Source organism: Mustela putorius, unplaced genomic scaffold (genome assembly GCF_011764305.1).
Source record: "Mustela putorius furo isolate JIRA1106 unplaced genomic scaffold, ASM1176430v1.1 tig00003856_pilon_pilon_pilon, whole genome shotgun sequence".
Taxonomy (NCBI): domain Eukaryota; kingdom Metazoa; phylum Chordata; class Mammalia; order Carnivora; family Mustelidae; genus Mustela; species Mustela putorius.
Genome location: NW_025422008.1, coordinates 2,228,141 through 2,251,716, shown reverse-complemented (window position 1 = coordinate 2,251,716; position 23,576 = coordinate 2,228,141). Strand labels below are relative to the sequence as shown.

General features: G+C 45.2%; 2 protein-coding genes across 3 annotated transcripts in view; one reads left to right on the top strand and one right to left on the bottom strand.

Annotated features, from left to right (window-relative positions):
• Positions 1 to 3,138: 3,138 nt before the first annotated feature.
• PPP1R10 (protein phosphatase 1 regulatory subunit 10) lies at positions 3,139 to 21,068 on the bottom strand. The gene is made up of 20 exons (XM_004781604.3): positions 20,958 to 21,068; positions 20,210 to 20,734; positions 14,015 to 14,132; positions 13,252 to 13,338; positions 12,961 to 13,096; positions 12,391 to 12,442; positions 9,284 to 9,361; positions 8,971 to 9,144; positions 8,656 to 8,761; positions 8,433 to 8,545; positions 7,743 to 7,843; positions 7,344 to 7,491; positions 7,108 to 7,266; positions 6,769 to 7,015; positions 6,536 to 6,599; positions 6,210 to 6,404; positions 5,980 to 6,055; positions 5,625 to 5,738; positions 4,666 to 5,469; positions 3,139 to 4,388 (listed from the first exon to the last, which is right to left on the bottom strand). The coding sequence occupies exons 3-20, from the start codon at positions 14,119 to 14,121 to the stop codon at positions 4,279 to 4,281; spliced, it is 2,871 nt and encodes a 956-aa protein (XP_004781661.1). The 5' UTR covers positions 14,122 to 14,132; positions 20,210 to 20,734; positions 20,958 to 21,068; the 3' UTR covers positions 3,139 to 4,278.
• A 437-nt stretch (positions 21,069 to 21,505) lies between these two features.
• MRPS18B (mitochondrial ribosomal protein S18B) overlaps positions 21,506 to 23,576 on the top strand; it is an 8,237-nt gene continuing 6,166 nt past the window's right edge. Inside the window, exons 1-4 of one of the 2 annotated variants that reach the window (XM_004781605.3) lie at positions 21,506 to 21,686; positions 23,057 to 23,165; positions 23,272 to 23,369; positions 23,497 to 23,565. In XM_004781605.3, coding sequence (XP_004781662.1) covers positions 21,609 to 21,686; positions 23,057 to 23,165; positions 23,272 to 23,369; positions 23,497 to 23,565 — 354 coding nt within the window. In that variant the 5' untranslated portion in view covers positions 21,506 to 21,608. The remainder of the gene's footprint in view (positions 21,687 to 23,056; positions 23,166 to 23,271; positions 23,370 to 23,496; positions 23,566 to 23,576) is intronic. The other variant, XM_004781606.3, reaches the window with a different exon arrangement.

Here is a 23,576-nt window from a genome sequence, read left to right as displayed (position 1 = left end):
GAGTTTTGGTGCCAGTCAAGATTTAGGAATTGCCAAGCAGTGTAAGTGTTGAGTTGGTACTTGCAATTTGTACTGAGCCAAGATGGTAGGATTTCATATTTTTGCAACATTAGGTTTACTGCCCAAGAGTAGGAATGTGAAAACTAGAACAATGGTGATCCAGAATTGGAGATGTAACTGGTGTGTCTGGGGAGGGATTGACAGAATGTTTACAGCAGAAAGGGTATTTGGGGTGCAAGGAGGATGGGAGCAGAAAAGACCAGCTGAAATGGAGAGAAATGCCTATGGGGACTTGGTGAAGGTGTGGAAATGGGTCAGTGGCTGAAATGTAGGATGATCAGCCTTGTCAAAAAAAAAGTCTCTAACAGGTTACTTTGGATTTTCATGGAGAATTTGAAAGAAAAATGGCTGAACTCATTTTTAAATTAAAATAGAAAAAACTTTGAGATGTCTCTAAAGGTTCTTGTGGCCTGATGCCAGAGATAGAAACACAAGTCAGAAAATGACCCACTAGGTCGTGACATGTTTGTTCATTTTTTCTCCTTCAACTGGGTACTAGTTATTTTTTTAAAAGATTTTATTTATTTATTTGACAGATCACAAGGAGGCAGAGAGGCAGGCAGAGGGGGGGCGGAAGCAGGCTCCCTGCTGAGCAGAGAGTCTGATGCGGGACTCAATCTCAGGACTCTGAGATCATGACCTGAGCCGAAGGCAGCAGCTTAACCCACTGAGCTACCCAGGCGCCCCGGTACTAGTTATTTTTAAAAAATTTTTCTTAAACTTTAAGTAATCTCTACCCCTATTGTGGGGCTCCAGCTCACAACCCCAAGCTCCAGAGTCACACCTTCCACTGACAGAGCCAGCCACTACTTCATTCATACTTTACCTCTTAGTTTGGCCCATATGTTAGGGGCTCTTCTTAGGTCCTAAGTGCACAGAGCTCCTATAGGCAGACTGAGCATAGTCTGGGTGGGCTGGGCAAAGGGAAAATAAAAATAGCTCCGTGGGCGCCTGGGGTGGCTCAGTGGGTTAAGCCGCTGCCTTCGGCTCAGGTCATGATCTTGGGGTCCTGGGATGGAGTCCCGCATCGGGCTCTCTGCTCAGCAGGGAGCCTGCTTCCTCCTCTCTCTCTGCCTGCCTCTCTGCCTACTTGTGATCTCTCTCTGTCAAATAAATAAAATCTTTAAAAAAAAAAAAAAAGCTCCGTTGGCCTTGCTAAATGTAAATGAGACCTGTGAAATTTAGGTGGTTATGGCCCTCCTGTGGCCACTCCTGGAAGAAACAGCCAAGAAACTTGGGTTCTAGGGCAATGTGTTTTGAGTGTTTTCCAGATCAGCAGCAGCAACACATGGGAACTTCTTAGAAATGCAGAATCTCAGGATCCATCCCAACTACTGAATCATAAAATGTGCTGGATGCCATTCCTCATGTCTTTTAAGAAGCCTCTCAGATGATTCTGATGTTAGGTTGAAAACTGTTCTTTTTTTAAAAATTTTTAAAGATTTTATTTATTTGGTAGCACTGGGGTGCCTGGGTGGCTCAGTGGGTTAAAGCCTCTGCCTTCGGCTCGGGTCATGATCCCAGCATCCTGGGATCTATCCTCCTCTCTCTCTGCCTGCCTCTCTGCTTACTTGTGGTCTCTGTCAAATAAATAAATAAAATCTTTAAAAAAAAAAAAAAAAATTTTATTTGGGAGAGTGCAAAAAAGCACGAGATGGGAGGTCAGAGGGAGAAGCAGACTCCCTGTGGAGCTGGGAGCCCAGTGCAGGACTCAATCCCAGGACTCCAGGATCATGATCTGAGCCAAACCAACTGAGCCACCCAGGCACGCTAAATGTTTTTAAGTAGGCCCAACATAGGGCTCCAACTCATGACCCTGAGATCAGGAGTCTCACATGCTCTACCAAACCTCCCAGGTGCCCCAAAATGAGCTGTTTGTAGTTTTTTTTCCCTAATCTCTACACCCAACATGGAACTCAAAACTCTGAGCTAGCCAAATGCCCCTGAAGACCACTCTTCTTAATCCATGCCCCTATAGCCCCATCTTCCCAAAAATGCACTATCCTAATTTCTGTTTTCAAGAATAGCAGAAATTCCTATTTGAAGTTAATCCTATCCCTCTATGTTCTGATCTCCAAAACCTGTCTCCAAGACCTTACTCCATCAACGAAACCCTCAATACCTGTCCTTAAGAATTTAACATCACCAGGGGTGCCTGGGTGGCTCAGTGGGTTAAAGCCTCTGCCTTTGGCTCAGGTCGTGATCCCAGGGTCCTGGGATGGAGCCCCACATCAGGCTCTCTGCTCTGCCGGGAGCCTGCTTCCTCCTCCCTCTCTCTCTCTTCCTGCCTCTCTGCCTCCTTGTGATCTCTGTCAAATAAAATAAATAAAATCTTTAAAAAAAAAGAATTCAACATCACCAGGTGGTAGGCCTACTGACATCTGCTTTGCAGAGCCACTTTTTAGGGAAGAGCAGCTCTTCTCTTTGGGGGAAAAGCAGCTGTTCTGCTGCTTTATCCACTGAAACTGCTCTTAAAAGGAGCCACCAGTTTTAAAAAAAGGGAGCCACCAGTTTTTCCTTCTCCCAGAAACTGCTCTTGGGAGTTTTCCTCCTTCCACTCTCCCTGCTGCTTCCACCCACCCACACTTTACTCCTTCCGGTAGGGTCAACTAGAGGTGAAGTGAACGTCGACACATACCGACAGCAGCTCCAGCAGCTCTGGCAATGTGAAAAGCAGTTTGCCTAGGTCCCAAGGCTTGCTCAAAGAATATTGTACCTGTGGTCTTTTATGTTCAAAATATTCTTTCAGGTGCCGGTCTTTTATGTTCAAAATATTCTTTCAGGGGCACCTGGGTGGCTCAGTGGGTTAAAGCTTCTGCCTTCAGCTCAGGTCATGATCTCAGGGTCCTGGGATGGAGCCCTGTATCGGGCTCTCCCTCTTTGCCTCTCTGCCTACTTGTGATCTCTATCAAATAAAATCTTAAAAAATTCTTTCACCAGTATTTCACTCAATACCCACACCTCAAGAGCAGAACCAATTTTAGCTCCTCAAAGGGACACAGAGGTTTGTACTAATGTACTTAAGCAGACAGTGGTGGATTTTTTTTTTTTAAACAAAGAGCCCAAACACACTAGGGGTTAAATAAGCTGCTTCTCTTTCCACTGTTTATTAATGTACAAAATATACAAAACCAAAAGAAAAAAAATACTCATCCCTCAAATCCATCGTGGCTCTAACCCAAGACCCTGCACAGAAGCCAACCAATCCACTGTTTTCATAGAAAACAACTGATGCCGAGACCTGGGACGGAGAGGGCTGGGGAAAGGTGCGTCAGCTTTGCGGCACCCACCCAGGAAGGCACCTGGTGGGACTCAGAGGTGGCTGACAGGGCAAGGGAGCCAGAGGCTTCACACTGACAAGGTTCCAGGTGGGGGCAGAGTGCGCCAACTCCTGAAGGCAGTGCATGTAGTGTGACTGTCAGGCCCAGAGGGCCCGGCAAGTTGATGAAAAGCTGGTCTCACTCAAGTGTTAGTTTCCAGAATAGCTACAGGCAAGGGTGGGCCAACACCACCAGCCTCGCCTATGCCAGCTACAACTTCCACTTGGATGCAGGCGTGAATTGACCATCAGTGAACCTAGCAGACCCATGATGCAGACTTGGGTGTTCACAGAAGGTTGCAAAGTCTTACTTGAGAAAGGGACTCAATGGAAAGCCTCTGTCAAGGTGGAAGTGGGGATGATGTATTCCAGAACTCAAATCCAGCCTGATTGAGCCCTCTCAGTGCAGTGGGGTATATAATACCCCTTTTACCATCTCCCCACCCCATGAGAAGAATGAACTTGGCTGGGATGATTTCATAAGTGCATCTGATCCCATGTCAGTTCTGTGTGCATGTGGAGGACCCACAATAGAGTAGAGGTGTTCTCCAGGATAACCAGCTTTAGGTTCTCAGGCATAAAGGGTAATACTGGAAAAGGGTTTGGGGTTATAGGGCAAATCTCCTCAAAAAGTGAAGCCAACTGGGTCTTCTCTTCAGCAGTCCAGGGTACAGAATGTATCTAGTCTCTCTCCTCCCCAGACTGGAGGAAAATATGTACATCAATGCGCACCAGTGATCAGAAAACCCCCAGAAACCCAAGCAGGTGGGAACTGAGGGGGCCGGCTCCTCATCAGCTGGGGACAGGGGAATGTGGGCCTCACAGAAGCCATAAGAGGGTGGAAGGAGCAAGGCTGCAGTCCACAGGGGTGTGTGTGGGTGGGGCAGAGGAGGTGGTCCCTAGGGCAGGGGGGGCCCATTGACACCCGGGTGGTAGAAGGCACAGTTGTTCTCATAGCGGCAGTTGCCCTTCATCATGAAATGTCGGCAAACAGGGCGGTTGGACATGTCTGTGGGAATGATGGTGGAATCATTAGATAGAACATGGCTAAGAGCTCAAAGCCACCCTCGCACCCCATCACCACCCTATCGATAGCATCCTGAAAACTATCTTTCAGGGAGACATGGAATCTTAGGGATTTGAGGGAAGGCCAAAAGGTAACAACTACCAGACATACAAAAAATAGGGTGATTTCATGTCTGGCCTAGCATACCCAGCATAGTGATGCTCCCCCAAAACTTGCATGGGACATCAAAAGCCACATAGTGAGCAGGAACCATTCTCACCTCCTCCATGGCTGTGGCCTCCATCGTGCCCTCGGTGGCCCCCTCCTCCATGGCCAGGGCCATCATGGCTACGGTGCTCATGAGGTGGTGGCCCTCGATGGTCATGGCCTCGGTGACCAGGGACATCATGAGGCCGGTGGCCATGGGGCCCACCATGTCCAGAACCTTCATGGGGGCGATGTCCACCACTTCCACCCATGCTCCCACCAGGGCCTTCATGGGGGCGATGTCCACTTCCAGCACCCATTCCTCCACCAGGGCCTTCATGGGGGCGATGTCCACTGCCTCCACCCATGCCACTGCCAGGGCCTTCATGAGGACGATGTCCAGTGCCACTGCCCATGCCACCACCAGGACCTTCGTGGGGACGATGTCCCCCACCTCCACCCATGCTACCGCCAGGGCCTTCGTGGGGGCGGTGCCCACCACCCATGCCACTGCCAGGGCCTTCATGGGGACGATGTCCACTGCTGCTGCTCATGCCCCCACCAGGGCCTTCATGTGGACGATGCCCACCACCTCCAACCATGCCCCCACCAGGGCCCCCTCGTCCATTTGGGGGTCCTCCTCCAGAGCGACCTCCTCTGGCCCCCCGGAAGGGAGGAGGAGGAGGAGGTGGTTCATTTCCTCCTCGGCCACCGCGGCCTCTATGGTATGGTCCAGGACCTGGTCCCGGGCCTCCCCGCATTGGGCCCCCCCGCATGGGGTCACCTGGGCCATCCCAGAAGGGATCACCCCCTCGTGGAGGGGGTGGGGGACCCAAGAGACGTGGACCCACTGGCCCACCAGGGCCTCCATGAGGACCTGTTAAGGAAAAAAAAAGACAGTATCAGCTATGTGTTACACTCAGGGAGGTCCTCTCCCACCCTAAACCACCTCCCACCTTTGGGTCAAACCTACATTATTACCAGGTCAAAATTAAGCAAGTAAACCCATTCCAACCTCTCACTATCACCTACCTGGCATAGGTCCCCCAGGCCCAGGGGGGAAATGCTGCATGGCCTTCGGGCCCCCAGGGCCTCCTGGTGGGAAACCATTGGCTATTGGACCAGGGCCTAATAGTCCATGTGGCACTATTAAAAAAGAAAAAAAGTAGAACAAGAGGATGCTAGAAGAGTGGCATGACTTCCTAATTAGGTGTGCCTTTCTGACCCTCTCAGACCAACTTGGCAAAGCAATGCTCTGTCCAGTCTTGCCCTCCCCACCAGCAGTAATACCCCTGCTCACCACTGTCTGTAAACCCTGCTCCCTGCTCGCCCTCAACTCTGCAGTAGGCTTCCTCCCCCAAGCTCCAGGACTGGCCCTGGTGATTACCGAGCATCTGCTTGATCTTGTCTGAATAGTCTGGTTGCTTTAGCAGTTCCTCTGAGGGATGACTATTTGGACTACCCTGTAAGGTAAGATGAATAAAGAACAAGGTCAACAGAGTGCAAGGGTAACAACTGCAGAGAGAAGAGCCAGATGAGGAACCAAGTGAGAAGACAAGTACTGGGGTAAAAAGAGAGATTCCAGAGAAACTGGAAAAGAGGAAGGTGGGCTCATACCATGATGGAGGTGAGGATCTCTTGGACATTGATGCCTCCTCCTCCAGGACCCTGGGGGCTCTTCCCAGCACCCATGCTTCCCATGAGATTGGCTAGGACAGGGGGCAACTTGGAGCCACCTGCCCCATCAGGTGAGCCACCAGCTCCCCCAGGCTCCAGAGTCTCAATATATGAAGTCTCATCCATGGAACATTCCTGCAAGACAGGAGAATAATCAGGACTAACTTTGAAAGAATGAAGACACATTCCATTTGAAATGGAAATGAATTGTCAGAAGACACATTAAAATCGATCACACCCTCCATCACCACATAGCATGTGCTCACCTCATCTAGGGGGATGAGCTTCGGGGGTACAGGTTCATAGGGCTCAGGATCAGGTTCATGAGGACTATTAAGAACACCACAGGTGACGGGAAAAAAAGTGACAAATTATTTAAACCCTTCAAATTCCCTCCTAGCCCCCACCCACCTCCATATTACTCCAGGGAATGTACCCCTCAGGAGTCCAAGTATTTAACAAGACCATGGTTCGTTCATGCCCACACTCTTTTGCTCACCTTTCCTTGTTCAAGAAGAGCTCCTGAAGGATTCCTTTCTCCCGCTCAGCCTGGATGTATCGCTCCTGGCTGTTGCTTCCAGGGGTGACAAGGGGTGAGGGAAGAACCAGGGGCCGCGGGCACACCCATGGCACCTTCTCCTCCATGTTGTCATGGCTCAGACGCCGGGCTGTCTCAAATGCATGTCTGTCTGACAGTATCTCTCGCTTAGCAGCCTCACCAAAGTCCTTGATCTTATTCACATTTACTATTGGCAAGGAGAAAAAAAAAAGTAAACACAACCCAGTCCTTTTTAAACTTCCTATGCCCACTTACTACACAAAAATCTTGACCGCTCACCTCGTTCAGTTTCATCCAGTTCAAAATAGAAATATTCTCTCAGTTTGCCCTCCTCAGGCCACGTCACAGTTTTCCTCTTCCTGCCTTTCCGGGTCAGCTGGCTAGGATCTCCAGGACTCTCCACTGGCTTTGCATCCAGTGCTCCTGGCTCCAAAGAGGCTGTAAGCAGGAGAGGTTTCAGACCAAGGTCCGTCCCTTTAGAAAACCCCCAGACCTGAACCAATTTCTAGACTCACCTGTATCCATGAGCTCTGGAACTTCAACAGGGGGAACTGGGGTGCCTGGGCGGTCTGTGTCCATAGCCTCACAAGGAGGTGCTGGTTCTGGGGAAGAAGGTTTGGCTGTGCTTGGTTCTGTGCTCGTTTTCCCTTCAAATGGGCTTGGCTATTGTGAAAGAAAAAGAAGTTCATGAGCTGATGTGAAACAAGGTTAAGGTAAGACAATTAGTCTGGGGTCTTAGACAGGATCCCCCATGAGTTCCTATAAAGGAAGATTCTGTCATACCACCGACCCTGCACCACCTCCACCACAGTCCACATCTTGTTGTCCTCCCCAACCACTGCCAGGTGCTGAGCCCTTCCTTCTACTTTACTTTTGATACCCTGTCACTCACACCTACGGCCTAGTGCTCATACCTTGGCAGCTGTAGGTGACAGCACCTTCTTCTTCTTCTTAATTTTGATGCCTGGAACAGGGGCTGAATTGAGTGCATCCAGAAAGCCCAGGCCTTCCATGGCTACAAAAGGAAAAAGCATAAAATGGAATCATCAGACCTTTTTCACAATCCTATTCCTATAGACAAAGTCTGGGCAGGAAATGGGCCAATGGAGACCCCGTCACGACTGAGGACATAGTAAGTTCAAGGTAACCAGGAAGAATATGCTGGATTCACGTAAGAAATTCTTGTTATTCTATTTTTTATTTTGTTTTTAAGTAATCTCTACAACCAGCGTAGGTCTTGACCTCCCAACCTGGAGATAAAGAGTTGCATGCTCCTCCACTTGCGCCAGCCAGGCGCCCTTTCTTTTAAAAATTTTAAAGGCAAGCAACCGACCCTTTGAGTATGAATTAGAGTTCAGGTAACTGAAGAAGGCAGCCCACATGGACAAGACAGAATATCCCAAAGCTGGGGGAATCCCTAATCAGTCACTGAATAGCATACCTCTAAGACTCATCTCTAAAATTACTTTTAAGTAATCCTATGAAAGGGGACCTCCAGAGGTGCAAAAATTAAGTCACCAAGAAATCCACCCCCTACCCACCCTTCAACATTCATTCCCATTAAGAGTTTGCTCCCAAAGTGCATTCTTCTACTTTAGACTCACGCTGTGGTGGGATGATCTTCACTTTGATCTCTTTGGTGGCATTCGGTGTGGTGTTCAGTGGCTTGTATTTCTTCTCTGCAGGGGGTGCAGCATCTCCTGGAGCAACTGTGGTGCTGTCAGAAGAGGAACTGTCAACAACATCTCTGACTCACTCTGACTTGCCCCTTCTTCTCCCTCATATCCACAAACTAACCCACGCAGAAACTGAGGATGTGGTCCATACCTCTGACGCTTGAGGGGAATGGGTTTAAGGTTGTACTTGTCAGAAACCACCACTGCACTGGCGTTCTTCTTCACAGGCACCAAAGACGGAGTCTCCAGCTCTAGCCCTGTGGGAAGAAACATGCTGTTGGGGTTGAACTCCTTCCCACTCTCAACTCTTCCTCCCTGGTCCAACCCTAAATCTTCATCCAACCCAAGCCTCACCCATTAATCTTCCTTCTTCCATGTGTGCCCTATCATAAATCCGCTAATCCACTACAAAATCCTAGGTGTACATCTACCCACAGACCTTCCCAAGACCAGCCAGCAGCCCTACCAGTGGAACGGAATTTGGCGTGACTTGGTGCTGTGGTTCGGAGAGACTTGGGCTTCTCTTTCTTCTTCTCTGGGGCCTCCTCGGCCCGGGTCTCAGCCTTCACCTCAGTCAAGGGTCGCTCAGGAGGGATGGTTCGACTCTTCCCCTCTTCTTTACGTTTCTTCTTATCTTTCTCTGTTATGAAAATAAAAAGCATTAAAGGATTTTACTTAAAAAGAAACACTGTTAAGAGGTGAAGCAGGCTAAAGGCACTGAAGGCCATGTCCCAGTGGGAAAGAAAGAAACACAAGGGATAAAAGACTAAGGAACTTACCAGCAGGCTGGGTACTGCTCTGGGAGCGGATGACAGCCATCCAGTCACTGACAAGGACTGAAGCCAATTTCCGGAGCTCTGCAGGTCAGAGTATAAAGGGAAATGCCTAAGTAGCTAAAAATATTTTCTTTCACTAACAGAAAACAAGGATGTTTAAAGATATACTATAAAAATCTGTATAACAGAAAAAGGAACATAGAATTTTAACAACAACATGAGATAGGCTCAAAAACCAAACTCTTCAAAATGGAACAATGAGGGGCGCCTGGGTGGTTCAGTGGGTTAAAGCCTTTGCCTTCGGCTCAGGTCACTGATCCTAGGTTCTGGGATCGAGCCCCGCATCGGGCTCTCTGCTCAGCAGGGAGCCTGCTTCCCCCCTCTCTGACTACGTGTGATCTCTCTGTCAAATAAATAAAATCTTAAAAAAAAAAATGGAACAATAAATCACATGGTAGTCTTCTATTCCAATCCAGTGGGGGTTTGGAGGGGAAGATGACACATTAATTACATACAAGGTACATTATAAAAACTACATCAGTTGTTTTACATGTATCTCATATGGCTGTTATAACTTGAAGATTTTTATTCCTCTTTCACAGACACACAGCAGCATAAAGATCAGAGTCAGAAAGCTAGAAAGCACCAGAATGAAGCCAGTGCCGATGCTCTTCTGCTAACCATGTATTAAACTAAAATCAGGAAACAGGCAGGGTTCAAGTATCTGAAAAGCTAAGAACAGTATTACTCTACGTTGTCCTACCTAAAGGCAAACAAAGTTTCAAGGAACAGATTTAGATCCATCTTATAAAAGATTTCCTAAGCCACCTTTTTTCCTAGAATGCTACTAGTGATTAATGGCTTTAAAAAAATCAATTAAATGTAGCAAAGGCGAAGAGCTTAAAGCAGACCACTTTACGGACGGGGAAGGCATTATTTAGAGAAAGAAGATGAACAGAGAATTTAAAGGATAAAAATGTGTTTCCAAATATATAGGAAAAACAAAAACAAAAACCCCTACAGCTCTTGCCTTTTGTACTTGGCAAAGAACAGCTCTTACCTACGGCACTAGCCTCTTGCCAACATTTCCACATATAGACTTATTTGATAATGAGATTGTTGAAAACATTAAACCCTAACTTTTTCTTTCTTTTTTTTTTTAAAGATTTTATTTATTTGTTTGACAGACACAGGTTACAAGTAGGCAAGAGAGGCAGGCAGGGAGAGAGCGGAGGAAGCAGGCTCTCCGTGGAGCAGAGAGCCCAATGTGGGGCTCGATCCCAGGACCTTGGGATCATGACCTGAGCTGAAAGCAGAGGCTTTAACCCACTGAGCCACCCAGGCACCCCATAAACCCTAACTTTTCAAATATACAACTAGCAATTTCTATATTTAAGGCAACATGAACTCCAGTGCATCCCCAATACAGGGATACCCTAAACCTTTTTGGACCAACTGATACTATGGTCTAGTGAGACTTTAAGGTCCATAAGGAATGTACAAATTTCAGTATTCAAAGGAAGTAACAGAACAATTAAAGCTGTATTCAAAGGTGGCAACACAACTAGACAACGGGAAAACAAGGAACACTATACCTGAAAATGAAAAAATAAGAGATGGGCAATGATTTAAAAGGAAATTCTACAGTATGTGCTACATTACGAATTATTACTCAATATACTCTGTTATGTCACAAAAACAGACGTGTTCAGTATTTTAAAAAATCTAAAACCGAGAATAAAAAAGAATGGAAAGCTAGAGAACATTTTTCACTTAAACACTGTTAAACCCCTTATCTTGGTAAACGTTCCCAGTGTTTTCTTCTATAGCTGAAGAATTTCAGATAGGCTTACCCAGGCCTACATGCTCCTTCTATACCAAACTGCCAAAGCCTCTTTCCAAAAGGCCCTGGCACACCATTCCCTTTAGACAAAAGAATAAGCCTATTCTGATCAGGGATTAGCTCTGCTAGAATACTGTTCACTTGTGGGATACTAATGTTTTGTGCTAGTGGTTTGTACACTGGGTATAAACCCTTTTCTTCACTAAAGAAAAGGCTGGGAAGCCTTTTCTGGAGCCAGGCCCTGTCTTTATGCCAGAACTGTATGTCCTTGCCAAGGGCTCCAATACCCTTTGTCTTAAGAAAAAGAAAGACTCTGTTGCTAACAAAGCTATGATCTTTGATCAGGATTCTTTCTGCCCATGTCCTAAAGGAAGGTGTTTATTGGTAGTACTATATGTCTATTACACACTGAAGGTCCCAGAATATGCTATATTTATTTAGAAAAATAAAAGGAACTCCCATCTAAATAAATAAATAAATAAATAAATAAATAAATAAAAGGAAATGATGACAACACTCTCTAGGATGACACTATCTTCTCCAAAGAAGTTTAAGTATATGCCTTTTACACCAAGAGATAGTAAGCATCAGTTTTTAAGTATGGGATCTCATCTTACATTCAATAGTAGAGAAATGGACAAATCCCATTCGGAATTCAGATCAGGAAAGGGAGAAAGGTTAGAGAGTCTCAATTTTTATTTATTTATTTATTTATTTATTTATTTATTTATTTTAAAGATTTTATTTATTTATTTGACAGAGAGAAATCACAAGTAGATGGAGAGGCAGGCAGAGAGAGAGAGAGGGAAGCAGGCTCTCTGCTGAGCAGAGAGCCCGATGCGGGACTCGATCCCAGGACTCTGAGATCGTGACCTGAGCCGAAGGCAGCAGCTTAACCCACTGAGCCACCCAGGCGCCCAAGAGAGTCTCAATTTTTAAAAGAAAGAGAAAAGTATAGTGAGGTAGCAAGGAGTGACAGGATAGTTCAAGGATAGGAGTAAGACACAAAAATAACAAAGGGGGGGTACGCCTGGGTGGCTCAGTGGGTTAAGCCTCTGCCTTCAGCTTGGGTCATGATCTCAGGGTCCTGGGATGGAGCCCTGCATCGGGCTCTCTGCTCGGTGGGGAGCCTGCTTCCCCCCTTCTCTGCCTGCCTCTCTGCCTACTTGTGATCTCGCTCTCGGTCAAATAAATAAATAAAATCTTAAAAAAGAGAAAAGAAAAGAAAATAACAAAGAGGCAGTCATGAGGAAGGGCTGGCCCCTACCTTCATCCTCACTTGACTTGCTCAGCTGTTTCACCAGTTTGGCTGTGTTGTTCTGTGAGAGATGGGGAGAAAGTTAAATACAAGGAGGAAAATGAGTCCTCTTAGAGCTAAGAACTGCACAAACTCACACGCAATTTCTTTTTTGTGAGATTTTATTTTTAAAGTTATCTCTACACCAAAGCAGGAGCTCAAACCCACAACCCCAAGACCAACTGAGCCAGTTGGGCGCCCTGCCCACAATTTCTTAGCAGTCCCTAACTGCGACCACCACTACTCTTGTACTTTACCATTTATAAAACCTTTGTAGGCATACAAACTTAATTCTAAAAACAACCAATGTTGGTAGGGGCATTCATTCCCAATGAAAGACAAGAAAACTGAGGCTCAAATACCTGAACTACCCCAACCAGAAACCTATTAATGGACATAAACCAAGTCTTCTGATACTAAATTCCTATTTTTTCTACCACTCTCCTGCACAGGCCCAAGACTGCCACACCAGACTCCATGTATTTTATCTACCAGGCTAAAGCAAAAAGGAAGCATTAGTGTTGTAGAGACTTAAGGTACCTGCTTGAGATGGTCCACAGTGAGCGGGAGGTGCTGCAGGGTCAGTAGAATTTGCTGTAAGAGGGGAATGTTGTTCGTTGTCTTTGAATAGGTCAGCCAATTGTTAAGAAGCTTGTAGCCACCAACATCAATAAACCTGCAGGCAGGTAGGAGAATCTGTAATGTCCTTTCCAGGTTTGGAGTGCCACATCCCACACTCCTACTCCCCCATCAATGACCAAGGAACCCCCTGCACCCTCTCCCACCTTCTATGTACATCTTCCCAGCCCAGACACCCAGATCCCCACTTACTTGACCAATATTTCTGGTGACTGGGTCTGCAGGAGAATGTTCAAGTAAGTGCATCGACTCACCATCTTTCGTGCTTCCTTCATCAGGCTGTAGGAGAGATATTAAGGTTAGAAATGGAGCAAGAGCCTCTTCTTTCAACAGAAGCATCTCTGATCTGTGGGAGTGCCTAAAAATCCCTATGACTGGGACTTTGCCACAGAACAGGAAAGTCACACAAGCCTCTGGGGGATGGGATGGATCGAGTGAAATGGAATCCCAGGAGAGGATGGAAGACAACTGAAGGGACATTGAGGTCTCTGATCTGGGGAGGTGAGCATCACTGCTTTTCTAACCCCCAGGACACACTTGATTTTGCTTCCCAGTTAAGAATGCTAGCACTAACAGCCATCCATTCATAGTCTATTCAGGACTGGCTTGGTCTTTTGCCTTCCCCTCGGAAACTGGAGAATCCCTGAAGGAAAATGGCAGTCTGGGTAAATGGAATGTGACCCAGAACAGAACCAAAAATTCTGTCACCTGGCTCTTCTGCTCCCTTCCTTCCAAAGCATGACTTTAAGACTGTGGACATCAAAACCCAGATTCTATTATGGTGAGGAACCAAGGAATCACCTTTTTCTATGACGTAGTCTAAAATTATTGGCTACCGATCTTATTTCACTGACTCACTCTCTCCCCCTCCAAAAACGGTCATTCCTATTCACAGTCATATTTCAACATAAAATATCCTCTGCTCACAATGACTCCCCAAAACAGGCAGACTCACCTGAAAATCTTGGAAATCCCATCCACACTCTTAACTTCCCCATCTCGGTTAAGGAAGCTATCCAGGCCCTTGAGCAGCTCTTTGGGATCTATGGGACCCGAACCCATGATCGAGGTTTCTAAGACAAGGACAAAATAAACCCACAGAATAAATGGGTGGCAAGGAGAGTCCCACTATACCCTCTAATAAATTCCATTTGTAGAGTTGATAAAAATTTGTGACTAATTATTCAATCTATATTCAACTACACTCACCATTTTCCAGGTAAGAGAAAATCAAAACATCATTACCACAGAGAAAAAAAGCCCTGGTAAGTTAAGCATGGGGAGGACTGAATGGGAAGACAATTAAGACAGGAAGACTGGGCAGCACACCTTTCTCCCTCCTGGTTACATCCTTCCTAGATAGCTGAACTTCACTAAATTGTACTAGGACTGAGTCAAGTTTCCGTAACAAAACACTCAACATTCCAAGGTCTTCTTGCTTATTGTTAGGTCTTATTTCTTCTTAGCTGCTGCTAAATCTGGCTTGGGGGGAAAAAAGTACAGCTTGTTAAGAACTGGTACAATTTCAGACACTTGGGCTAAATATCTTCTAAGATTAGTCAGTTCCTTTTTATCTATTAAGAATCACAATGACCTCCAGCAGTAGAGTATGCTCTGCTTGTACCAGGAGACAATCAGTTGAAGTGACAGTTGGTGAGTGATAAAAACTTGAAAACATAATCTTTCCCTCAAGAAAGTTGTGGGTAGCTCCCAGAAATGGAGACAAATGGATATAAAGGAAATCAAGCAGGCACTCCTAAGCCTTGAACAGAACTGTCACTCATTAACCAAATACTGCACAAATTTTATTGTTTTAAAGTTAAGACTGGTTTGTGATTTCAAAAGCAAAGATGCAAATCTGATTACTCCCCTTCAAAATCACACCACCATCCAAGATCCCCAAAAGAAAGGCCTGAAATTAGAAACCAGAGAGCCAAAAAGAATGGAATAAAACTAGAAGCTGGGAAAACGCCATTAAATTTTAAATAGCTACTTTAGACCAGATTAGAAAAAGAGCTCATTAAAAGCTAAACTGCTGTTATAAAGTGTGAAGCAATTTCTAGGCCAAAACCTAAGGTAATTTAGAATCAATGTAGCTCTGTGATTTTTATGCCTCTAAACACGAGATTCTCAGAACTGAAAAAGAAAGCCACCTCAGTACTATCTGCGTTTCGAATGTAAGGTTAATGCTGGATAGAAAGGAATCAAGAAGAAAACAATTTCTTGCCTCCCCTACTTACAGTACAGGTAACAGACATAATCCCAGCAGGAAAGTGGGAATATCCGTGTTTTACAAGTTGTGTTTTGTGCAGATTTTTGTGCAGAAAAGAGAACAAATTTCTTAGAACAAAAATTTGTTCTAAAAAGAAAAACAAGCAAAATAATCTCAACCTTTTAATCCTCCCAACAAGAAGGCCAATAAATTTCTAAATAGACAGGTCCTAACAACCTAGCGAAGCAGCAGCAGAAGCAGGGAAGAGGCTGATTCTTGAGACCATAACCTGTGAGCTGAATACAGAAAGAAAGATGAGGTTAAAAAAAAAAAAAATTTGCTGAGGTGAGCAAATCTGGATTAAGTGTGCTGTTGCTGCCTCTCTGGAACCTCCACAAGGACAGGTAGAATCTGAGGTCAGAAGAAAAACACTTAAGTAGAATACTGGGCCCATGGGCCAAATCCACTGAAATGTGGTGATTCTTACAGACACAGACACAGGGAGAAAGGCATTCTTCCATGTAGTAAGACACCATAGAGTGGCATATGGACACTATAGCAAGAGATACATACACAGATACAACAGAAGGATAAAACAGATTTCCCATCTATTGGAAACTGGAAAAGCAGTGAGTGAATCCAAAGTAATACATAACAGCAACCACAATATACACAATTTGACAAAAAGATTTCAATTAAATTAACATCAATTCAAACCAGCACCACCACCCCCACCAGGCCAAATACTGCTGACCTGACTGATTAAAACTCAATATACATCACCTTGGAGAAATACTTTTGCACACCCAAGTACAACCTGAGCCAACAAGAGTATTACCCCTACTTCCTTCAGAAACTCAAAAGAAGTGTCACCTGAACTCAAATGTTCCTCAAGAGGGTGGAGAGAAGAAAGAATAACGACACCCAGAAAGAGACCAACAAGTACAAAGCCAAATTCTGCCCAGTGCCTTCTTCTGGGAATGAGACCAAGGGACAACTTTTTCCCCATTCACAACAAGCAAGAAAAGTCATGAGAAGCTAGAAGACAAAGCAGAAATGTTAAATATTCATTTTCCACTAGTATTTTTCTATTATTTGTATTTTGGAAATACAATTAACAGAACTAAGTTTCGTCTCACAAGTACCAATCGTGACAAAATGTAAATGGGTTTTCTCATGGCTCTCCTACAAGCAAATTAGTTTTAACTCATTTTAAACTAAGGACTATATCAAGTGTATTACAACCAAATTTCCTTACTTCAAAGTCAGTATATTTTGAAAGAAGTTACAAGGCACTCAACTGCAAAGGAATGAAGAGCCTAAATTCCTGGCGCAGGCCTACAGTGGAAAATGCAGAGCTGACCAGGGAAGGAGGGACAGTAACCAAGTGCATTTCCTAGTACTTTCTGGAACCTGGAACGAATACTTAAGGAAGCTTTCTGGAAACAAAAATAATCTAGGGCATGATATGTTTGCTTTTAATTTCCTTGAAGATAGAACATACAAAAGGGGCAGGGGGAGGGGAAGAACGCCAGGCTTATCTCCACCTAGACCTAAGCTGTGCATTCCTTCTTATGGATTTTGCAGGCAGAGATGAGCACTACTGACTGACAACACAAGGCTCTGGGGAATTTTCTTTCTTACCAGAGAGAAACATAGAAATTCTTAAGTGACACCAACTCCTGCCTCCAAAATGACTTTTACTTGGGAGTTATTCAATTAACAAGGTGAAAAATACCTAGCTTGGCTAAAGTTATTCCATAGCCATCAAAAAAAAAAAAAAAAAAAAAATCAAAGCCCTTTTAAAAACAATCATAACCCTCTTATAACAAGAGAAAGGAGTCTGAATTTACCTTAACTTAGAAGTCTTAGCACTTCAGGAAATGAAAATGTTATCTGAACCCTGAAATTCCCCTTTTCTTGGTGTTTTGAGGTTATGTCCTAATAGACTCTGTGGACTGAAATTAGGTCTCTCAAGTAATGCACAAGGTCTTACCTCTCCTAAGTAGTAAGCCCCTATCCCTCAAACTTATATTGAAAACTTGGTACAGTGATCTCCCCAAAATCTTATTTGCTTTTCAGTGAGGATGTAAAATCACCCAACCCCAGCAAAGGCTCCCAGAATATAACTGGCCACAAACTACAAGGATCAGGTTCTCCGAGGTTCTCTGGATGGATGTGGTTTCCCTAGAAGACATTGTTGCCCCATCTCCCATATTAAGGAAGATCTTCTTTAAAAATCCCCTGTTCACTAGAGATCAGGAACCCCAATGGGTAGAATATTCAGCTCCCAAGGAAGGTATGCTGCAGAGACACATGGCAAACTGCTTAAAAGATAAAAAAACAAAACAAAAAAAACTTGTGGTCAATAGACATGTGGAAGAGTCCCTCCCACCCAACCCTGAAGTTTTAAGTACTAATTTGAGAATCTGTACCCAGCAGAAAATTAGCCCTGAGAGTCTAACCAAGTTACCACAGGACAGCTGTACAAAATGGCTTTCCAATTCTGCCTAGAACCTCCATGCTTCAAATCAGGAATTTAAAAAATGAGAAGTATATGAAGAATTTGACAAAGATTGGACTTTGAAAAAGTCAGAGGAAGATAGAGAAGGGACAGGACACCCAATACCACCCTCAGATAGGGCATGGCTGTGAACATGCACCCATTGCGAAAGCACTGACAAGTTGAAAAATGAAGACATTTTTCTGCCATTAATGATTTTTAAGGAATTTCTTTCTAAAGGGAAGAAAAAAGAAATTCAAAAAAGGTGGCTCTTTGGAAAAAAGAAATGAAGGTTGTGAAATGTAATACCAGAAAGATTTTGCTTACCAGACACCGTAGCTCGCATCCCCCTGCCTTGAGTTTACAACTGCCGCCTCCTTTCCTATTCACTTCTCATCCTAGTACCAATGTACAGGAGCTACGTAACTGGAGAACGTGATACAGCACTGAACACAAAGAGTTTATCCCCAAACCCAGAGGTGGGAATAAGGGCGATTTAAAAGGAAGTCTTGAAGTACCCACCCTCCCCCAGTCTCATTATACAAAGCGACCAAATGCAGGCCCAAGGACTGGTTCCTGAGCAGAAATGGCACAATTCAGTGTCATTAGGCTCCATTTGTCTATTCAAGTCACTTTCACAAGTCCTCCTTTCCCCACTATCTCCCACCACACAAGATCTACATACACACAGCTCTCACACACAGCACCAGAAGGCTCCCAGTCTTAAAGTATTGTTGGTTTGACTGGTTTTCCACCCTTGGCAACTGAAGCGGGGTTAAACTTCCAAGCAGTTGTGATGAGTGAAGGAGGGTGAAAATAAAAGCAACAGGCTCTGATCGTTAAATATAAAAACTAGAGCTGCCCGGGAGATGGACAACTTCAAGACCTAATTCTTACAAGCCTTTTCAAGATTATAAAAGATATTCTAAAGTAAATGTCTTCCTGTCTAGCAGCAGCGTGCACAGGGAAGGCATCTGCTCAGGGGTGGAGTTTCAAGAGGCTGGAGAGAAGAAAGGGGATTACATCACCTTTCCGTGCTGCTCCTCCCCCTTGACCAAGTTTCTAGGGCGGCCCTAAGCTCTGGGTGGCAAAAGGGGGGAGAAAAAACAACAAAGAAGCAGGGACGACGCCATTTTGTAATGGAGAAGAGTAAAACTTAAAAAAAAGCTATCCCGGCGCTGCCGGCAGCTAGTTACACTAGAAAACACCCCTTTACAGTAAAATACCCCAAACCAGCACCCATCCTTAATGGTCTTTGACCTAATTTGGGTAAGAAAGTTGTGAAAATAAAACCAATTAAAGTATTTACAAGAACAATATTCTGTGGGGAAGAACTGAATTTCCAACTGAGATTCAACCTGCTACCATCGACCACCCTACAAAGGGAAAGGGGGGAGGACTTGGACCCCTCTCAACAAATAGGGTTGAGGTGGGAGGACAGGAGAAAAATGGGCCAAGACACAACCTGCAACGCCGCTTGTAAGACAAAAGGACAAGGAAAAGTCGCCATATTGAAGCAGGGAAGAAAAAAATTCCTTTTAACGACACAAAATCTTTTAGAAAGCTAGCATTCAATTGCACTAAATGGCTTTTAAAAATTATACTCCTGAATTGCACATTTCCCAACCTTTACACCCCCTATTAGACTGTATTCCCACCCACCAAAACGTTATCAAGTTAAAAATGTTAATCATTTTTGCTTTTAAATAACCTATGCAAACTGCAACAATTACAAAACATTCTTTACCTCCCCATTGTCTTGTATGTACTGGCACTAAAATTATATTTTGTACTGAATTAAGTGTCTTGCAATCTTTATTCCTAGATTGCCACCTATTTTAACCATACAAATATACCCCAAGCAAATTACATTAAAATTGAGAGGATTTAACAATTATTTAAAGTCACAGCCAGCTATTACTTCTCTGCCCATCTCCTTACCCTGCAATCTTTATGTACAGATTGCTTATTTATCTGGGAAATTGAAAGGCGCCCTGCTTGTCTCACACACAAAGAAGTGGGACTTCTGGGCCACAAGATCCACCATCTTTTGTATGTGAGCTCATTAACCCTTTTGAAGACTGCTAACAAGAGGAAGTTAACCATTCCTCCTTATAAAAAGCAACACTTATGGCTTTGGCAGTCTGGAATTGGCTGGATTACCAAGGGTTAACCGTCAAAATCCTCACTTGCTGACCCTCGCTCCACCCTTTCCTTTCCTGCAGCAGGGCAGGAAGGTAGGTGGTAGGAGAGAGAGAACAAGACTGTTTAGACCAAAGGCCCTTTTTTAATGGAGATTAAGTGACCGCCTTGGTCCTTCTCCAGTTCTCTACTTTGTTCTATTGGCTCATTTCTTCCTCTCATTATTTTTGGTTTCACAACGGGAAACGTTGATTTCTTGTTGCAAGGCTGGTTTTGGAAAATTCGACACTTACTATCCAATTTTTTTGCGACGTCAGCACCTCGGGCTCAGGGGGGAGGGGGTTAAAATTTTGGAGAAGAAAAATAAAACCAACCAACCAGGACCCAAAACTCAATTATTTGGGGGGCTTCATTGGATCAAAAAGTCTCTTAAAAAAATGAAGGCCAACTCAGTATTCATTTGCCCCCCACCCAACTCCATTTAGGGAGGGGGGGTCGTAGAAAAAAAGTTCTGAGTGGATTCAAAAAAGTAAACGCTGGATGAGTGAATTTGGGTGGGTTTGGGAAGGGTGGGTGGTTGATTATTTTTGAAGTTATGTGGTGACGGTCCTTCGGCCACAGATTTCAAGTCCCATGCAGGGTGGGCTGGTGGGGTAGGCAAGATAGGTGGGAAGGGGTAGAAGACACAAGTGGTTGGGCTGGTGGCTGCTGTTTTCCCTTTCCCCCCTCTCAGGATCCTTTCAAGGGCTTAGGTGGTGCTGCGGCTTGTTTCTTTTTTTCCTCGTGGCCGGCCTGTCTTTCTCCGAGAAAATTCAAACCTGGGATAAAAGGAACACAAGGGAGAAAGATATAATCAATACGGGTTGCTTTAAACACCCCAAAGTACCGTATCTGTTGTCTCCGAACACCCCGATGTCCCAACCCGAACACAGCCGCCTTCTATAAACCACGGTCCTCAACAGAACTCAAACCTAACCCCCTCCCCAGTCAAACGATCTCAACAAAACTTTACCCACCAACCGACAACACACCCAAACTTACCTCTAAACGAACCCCAGAATGGCGGCTGCCTGCTCGGGCGGAGTCTTTTATACCCGGACACCGCCCAACGCTCCCAAACATGCTAGTGAAACGCCCTTGTCGCGAGACATTGTGCGCGAGGAGTGAACTCATTGGCCAACCTGAAAGACAACTCGCTAGCTGATTGGCTATCCTTCCTTCATCTTCGCTCAGCCCCTTCCCCGCCCGTTCCTTCTTCCGCCTCTTTCCTGGCCCCCCGCCCCCGCTTACGAGCGCGTGACTGGAAAGCCTAGCACCTCCCTTTCCTCTGCTTCCACCGCTTCCGTCCTCAAGAACACGTCTCACCCTGGTTGGTAGAACCGGGCTGGCGCATGCGCATTGAGAAGATGTCGGTTGAAATCCCCTTCAAAATTTCTTAAAGTGCAAGCTCTAAGTATAAGATCTAGAAGTTGTAGTGATTGGGTCGGGGAAAACGCAATTTTGAAGCCAAATTCGATTGTGACGCAGTTGAAATTGGCTTCTCCCCACAGCCCCTCCGTTTACGCTTCCGTTCTGACGCAAGTGCGCGGCCGCCTCGCGCACTGCGGGCTCGCCCTTGGCCCTACCCTAGTCAGTTTCTTAGAGCAAGCGCAGTTGCGTTTCCGCCTCTTCTTGCCTTTGGCGTACGTCAACATGGCGGCCTCCGTTTTGCGTTCGTGGCTGAGGCTCCTTCCTAGCCTTTCGCCCTTCAGAGGTGCCTACGGAGTTCAGGTAGCTCCTTGGAGCACATTTTGTACAACCACCACTCACTTATACTTTCTGTAGGTCGTCGCTCCATTGCTGGGAATTCAGGAGCGGAGACTCTCCCGAGTCCTTATTATGCCTTGGCCTGTTGAGGCAGCATTGCTTTCACCACTCTTCGCCTTCCCCTCACCCTTCTCAGTACTTCGCGGGTTTTTAATCCCCAGCCAAGGGAAAGGAGTTTGATATTCTTTTCCAAGGCACCAACTGGGCTAAAGAATTAGGTGAAGGATTGGGCCTCTTGGTCATACACAACCAGCTCTTAAGCAAGCATATAATGTCTAAATCTGTCGTGCCCTGGAGTGTCCTTGAGTTGAGGGACACTAACTTCTACCTGCTGAGCTCTCTCCCAGTAAAACTAGGATACGTTCTCACGACCTGAGGACCAGTCCTTGGCTCTCTTTATCTAGCTAAATTAAGTTTTTGTTTTGTTTTGTTTGTTAACCAGAGCATACAAGATATTGGTCTTCTACATTGAGGTTTCCCTCCAGCCTTATGTACTCACCGCACTGGAGGTTCTTGGTAGGGCAGGGTAGATTCTTGGTGGGGCAGGGTGGCATAGGAAAGGTTGCACAGCTGCCACTCCCTAAGAGTGGTGACAGGGGTCACCACGGAGTTAATAACAGCTCTGGTAGCTTTAAAGCTAGCGTTAGGACTCAAGTTTGTTCTGATCTGTGGAATGTTGACCTTCAACTTTTGTAAGGCTGGGAAATTCAATGATTCAGGTTGGATTTGGATGGAGACTCATTTATCATGCATCCTCTCCCCACTAGGGATTTTCCTTCCAAGAAGCTAGACATCCTCCTTTTCCTTTCTTTTCCCTTTCCTCAGTACATCTTTGAAAGCAGGAACACATCATGTGTGTCTTCTCAAATAAGACTGCTTCCCAGTCACCTATGGTAGTTACCCTGTCATATTATCTTCGTCAGGATCCAGTCAGAGACAGAAAGTGCTTGTTGATGACTTCAGTTTTACCCCAGCAAAGATGCTATTTTCTTTTTTTTTTTTTTTTAAGATTTTATTTATTTATTTATTTGACAGAGAGAGATCACAAGTAGGCAGAGAAGCAGGAAGAGAGAGAGAGAGGAGGAAGCCGACTCCCTGCAGAGTAGAGAGCCCGATGCAGGACTCGATCCTAGAACCCTGAGATCATGACCTGAGCCGAAGGCAGCGGCTTAACCCACTGAGCCACCCAGGCTCCCAAAGATGCTATTTTCTAAATATATTTTTGCTTTATTCCATTAGAACCATGGGCATGTTTTTCTTGTCCCTAACGTGGGCAGCGAAACTATCAGGTCCTTTCCTTGAACTCATTTTCTCATTTATTGCCTTATTTATAGGTTCCTCTTCAGACTCTTTGCACCAGAAGCCCCTCTGAGGAAGATTCTTTGTCCCCAGTTCCGATAACGCCTTATAAGAATGAACCCTGGAAATATCTGGACTCAGAAGGTACCTCTGAATAGGAAAGGGGAGGATCATGTGGGGTCTGCAATAAATGGACAGAGACACTTCTACTATCCCCACCAGGAATAACTTGTATGAGTTTTCATTTCAGAATACCAGAACCGCTATGGCTCTCGCCCCATCTGGGCTGACTACCGTAGAAACCACAAAGGTGGAATACCCCCACAGCGGACTAGAAAGACATGTATTGTGAGTTTCTGAAGGTGGTACGTGGATGGGATGTGAGTGAGGGTGAATGCCATAGTGACAGTGGCAGTAGCACATTTTCTCACAGGATTTTGAACATTCTTCAACTACTAGTTTCTTTTCTCCACAGCGTAGAGATAAAGTTGCTGGGAATCCCTGTCCCATTTGCCGGGATCACAAGCTCCATGTCGACTTTAGGGTAAGGGCAGT

Coding starts and splice junctions, on each gene's coding strand:
- PPP1R10 (XM_004781604.3), bottom strand. CDS start 14,121: ATGGGTTCGGGTCCCATAGATCCCAAAGAGCTGCTCAAGGGCCTGGAT. Junction 13,097..13,251: donor TCACCAGAAATATTGGTCAA/GTAAGTGGGGAT, acceptor ACCTGCCTGCAG/GTTTATTGATGTTGGTGGCT. Junction 5,470..5,624: donor GCCTGGGGGACCTATGCCAG/GTAGGTGATAGT, acceptor TTTCCTTAACAG/GTCCTCATGGAGGCCCTGGT.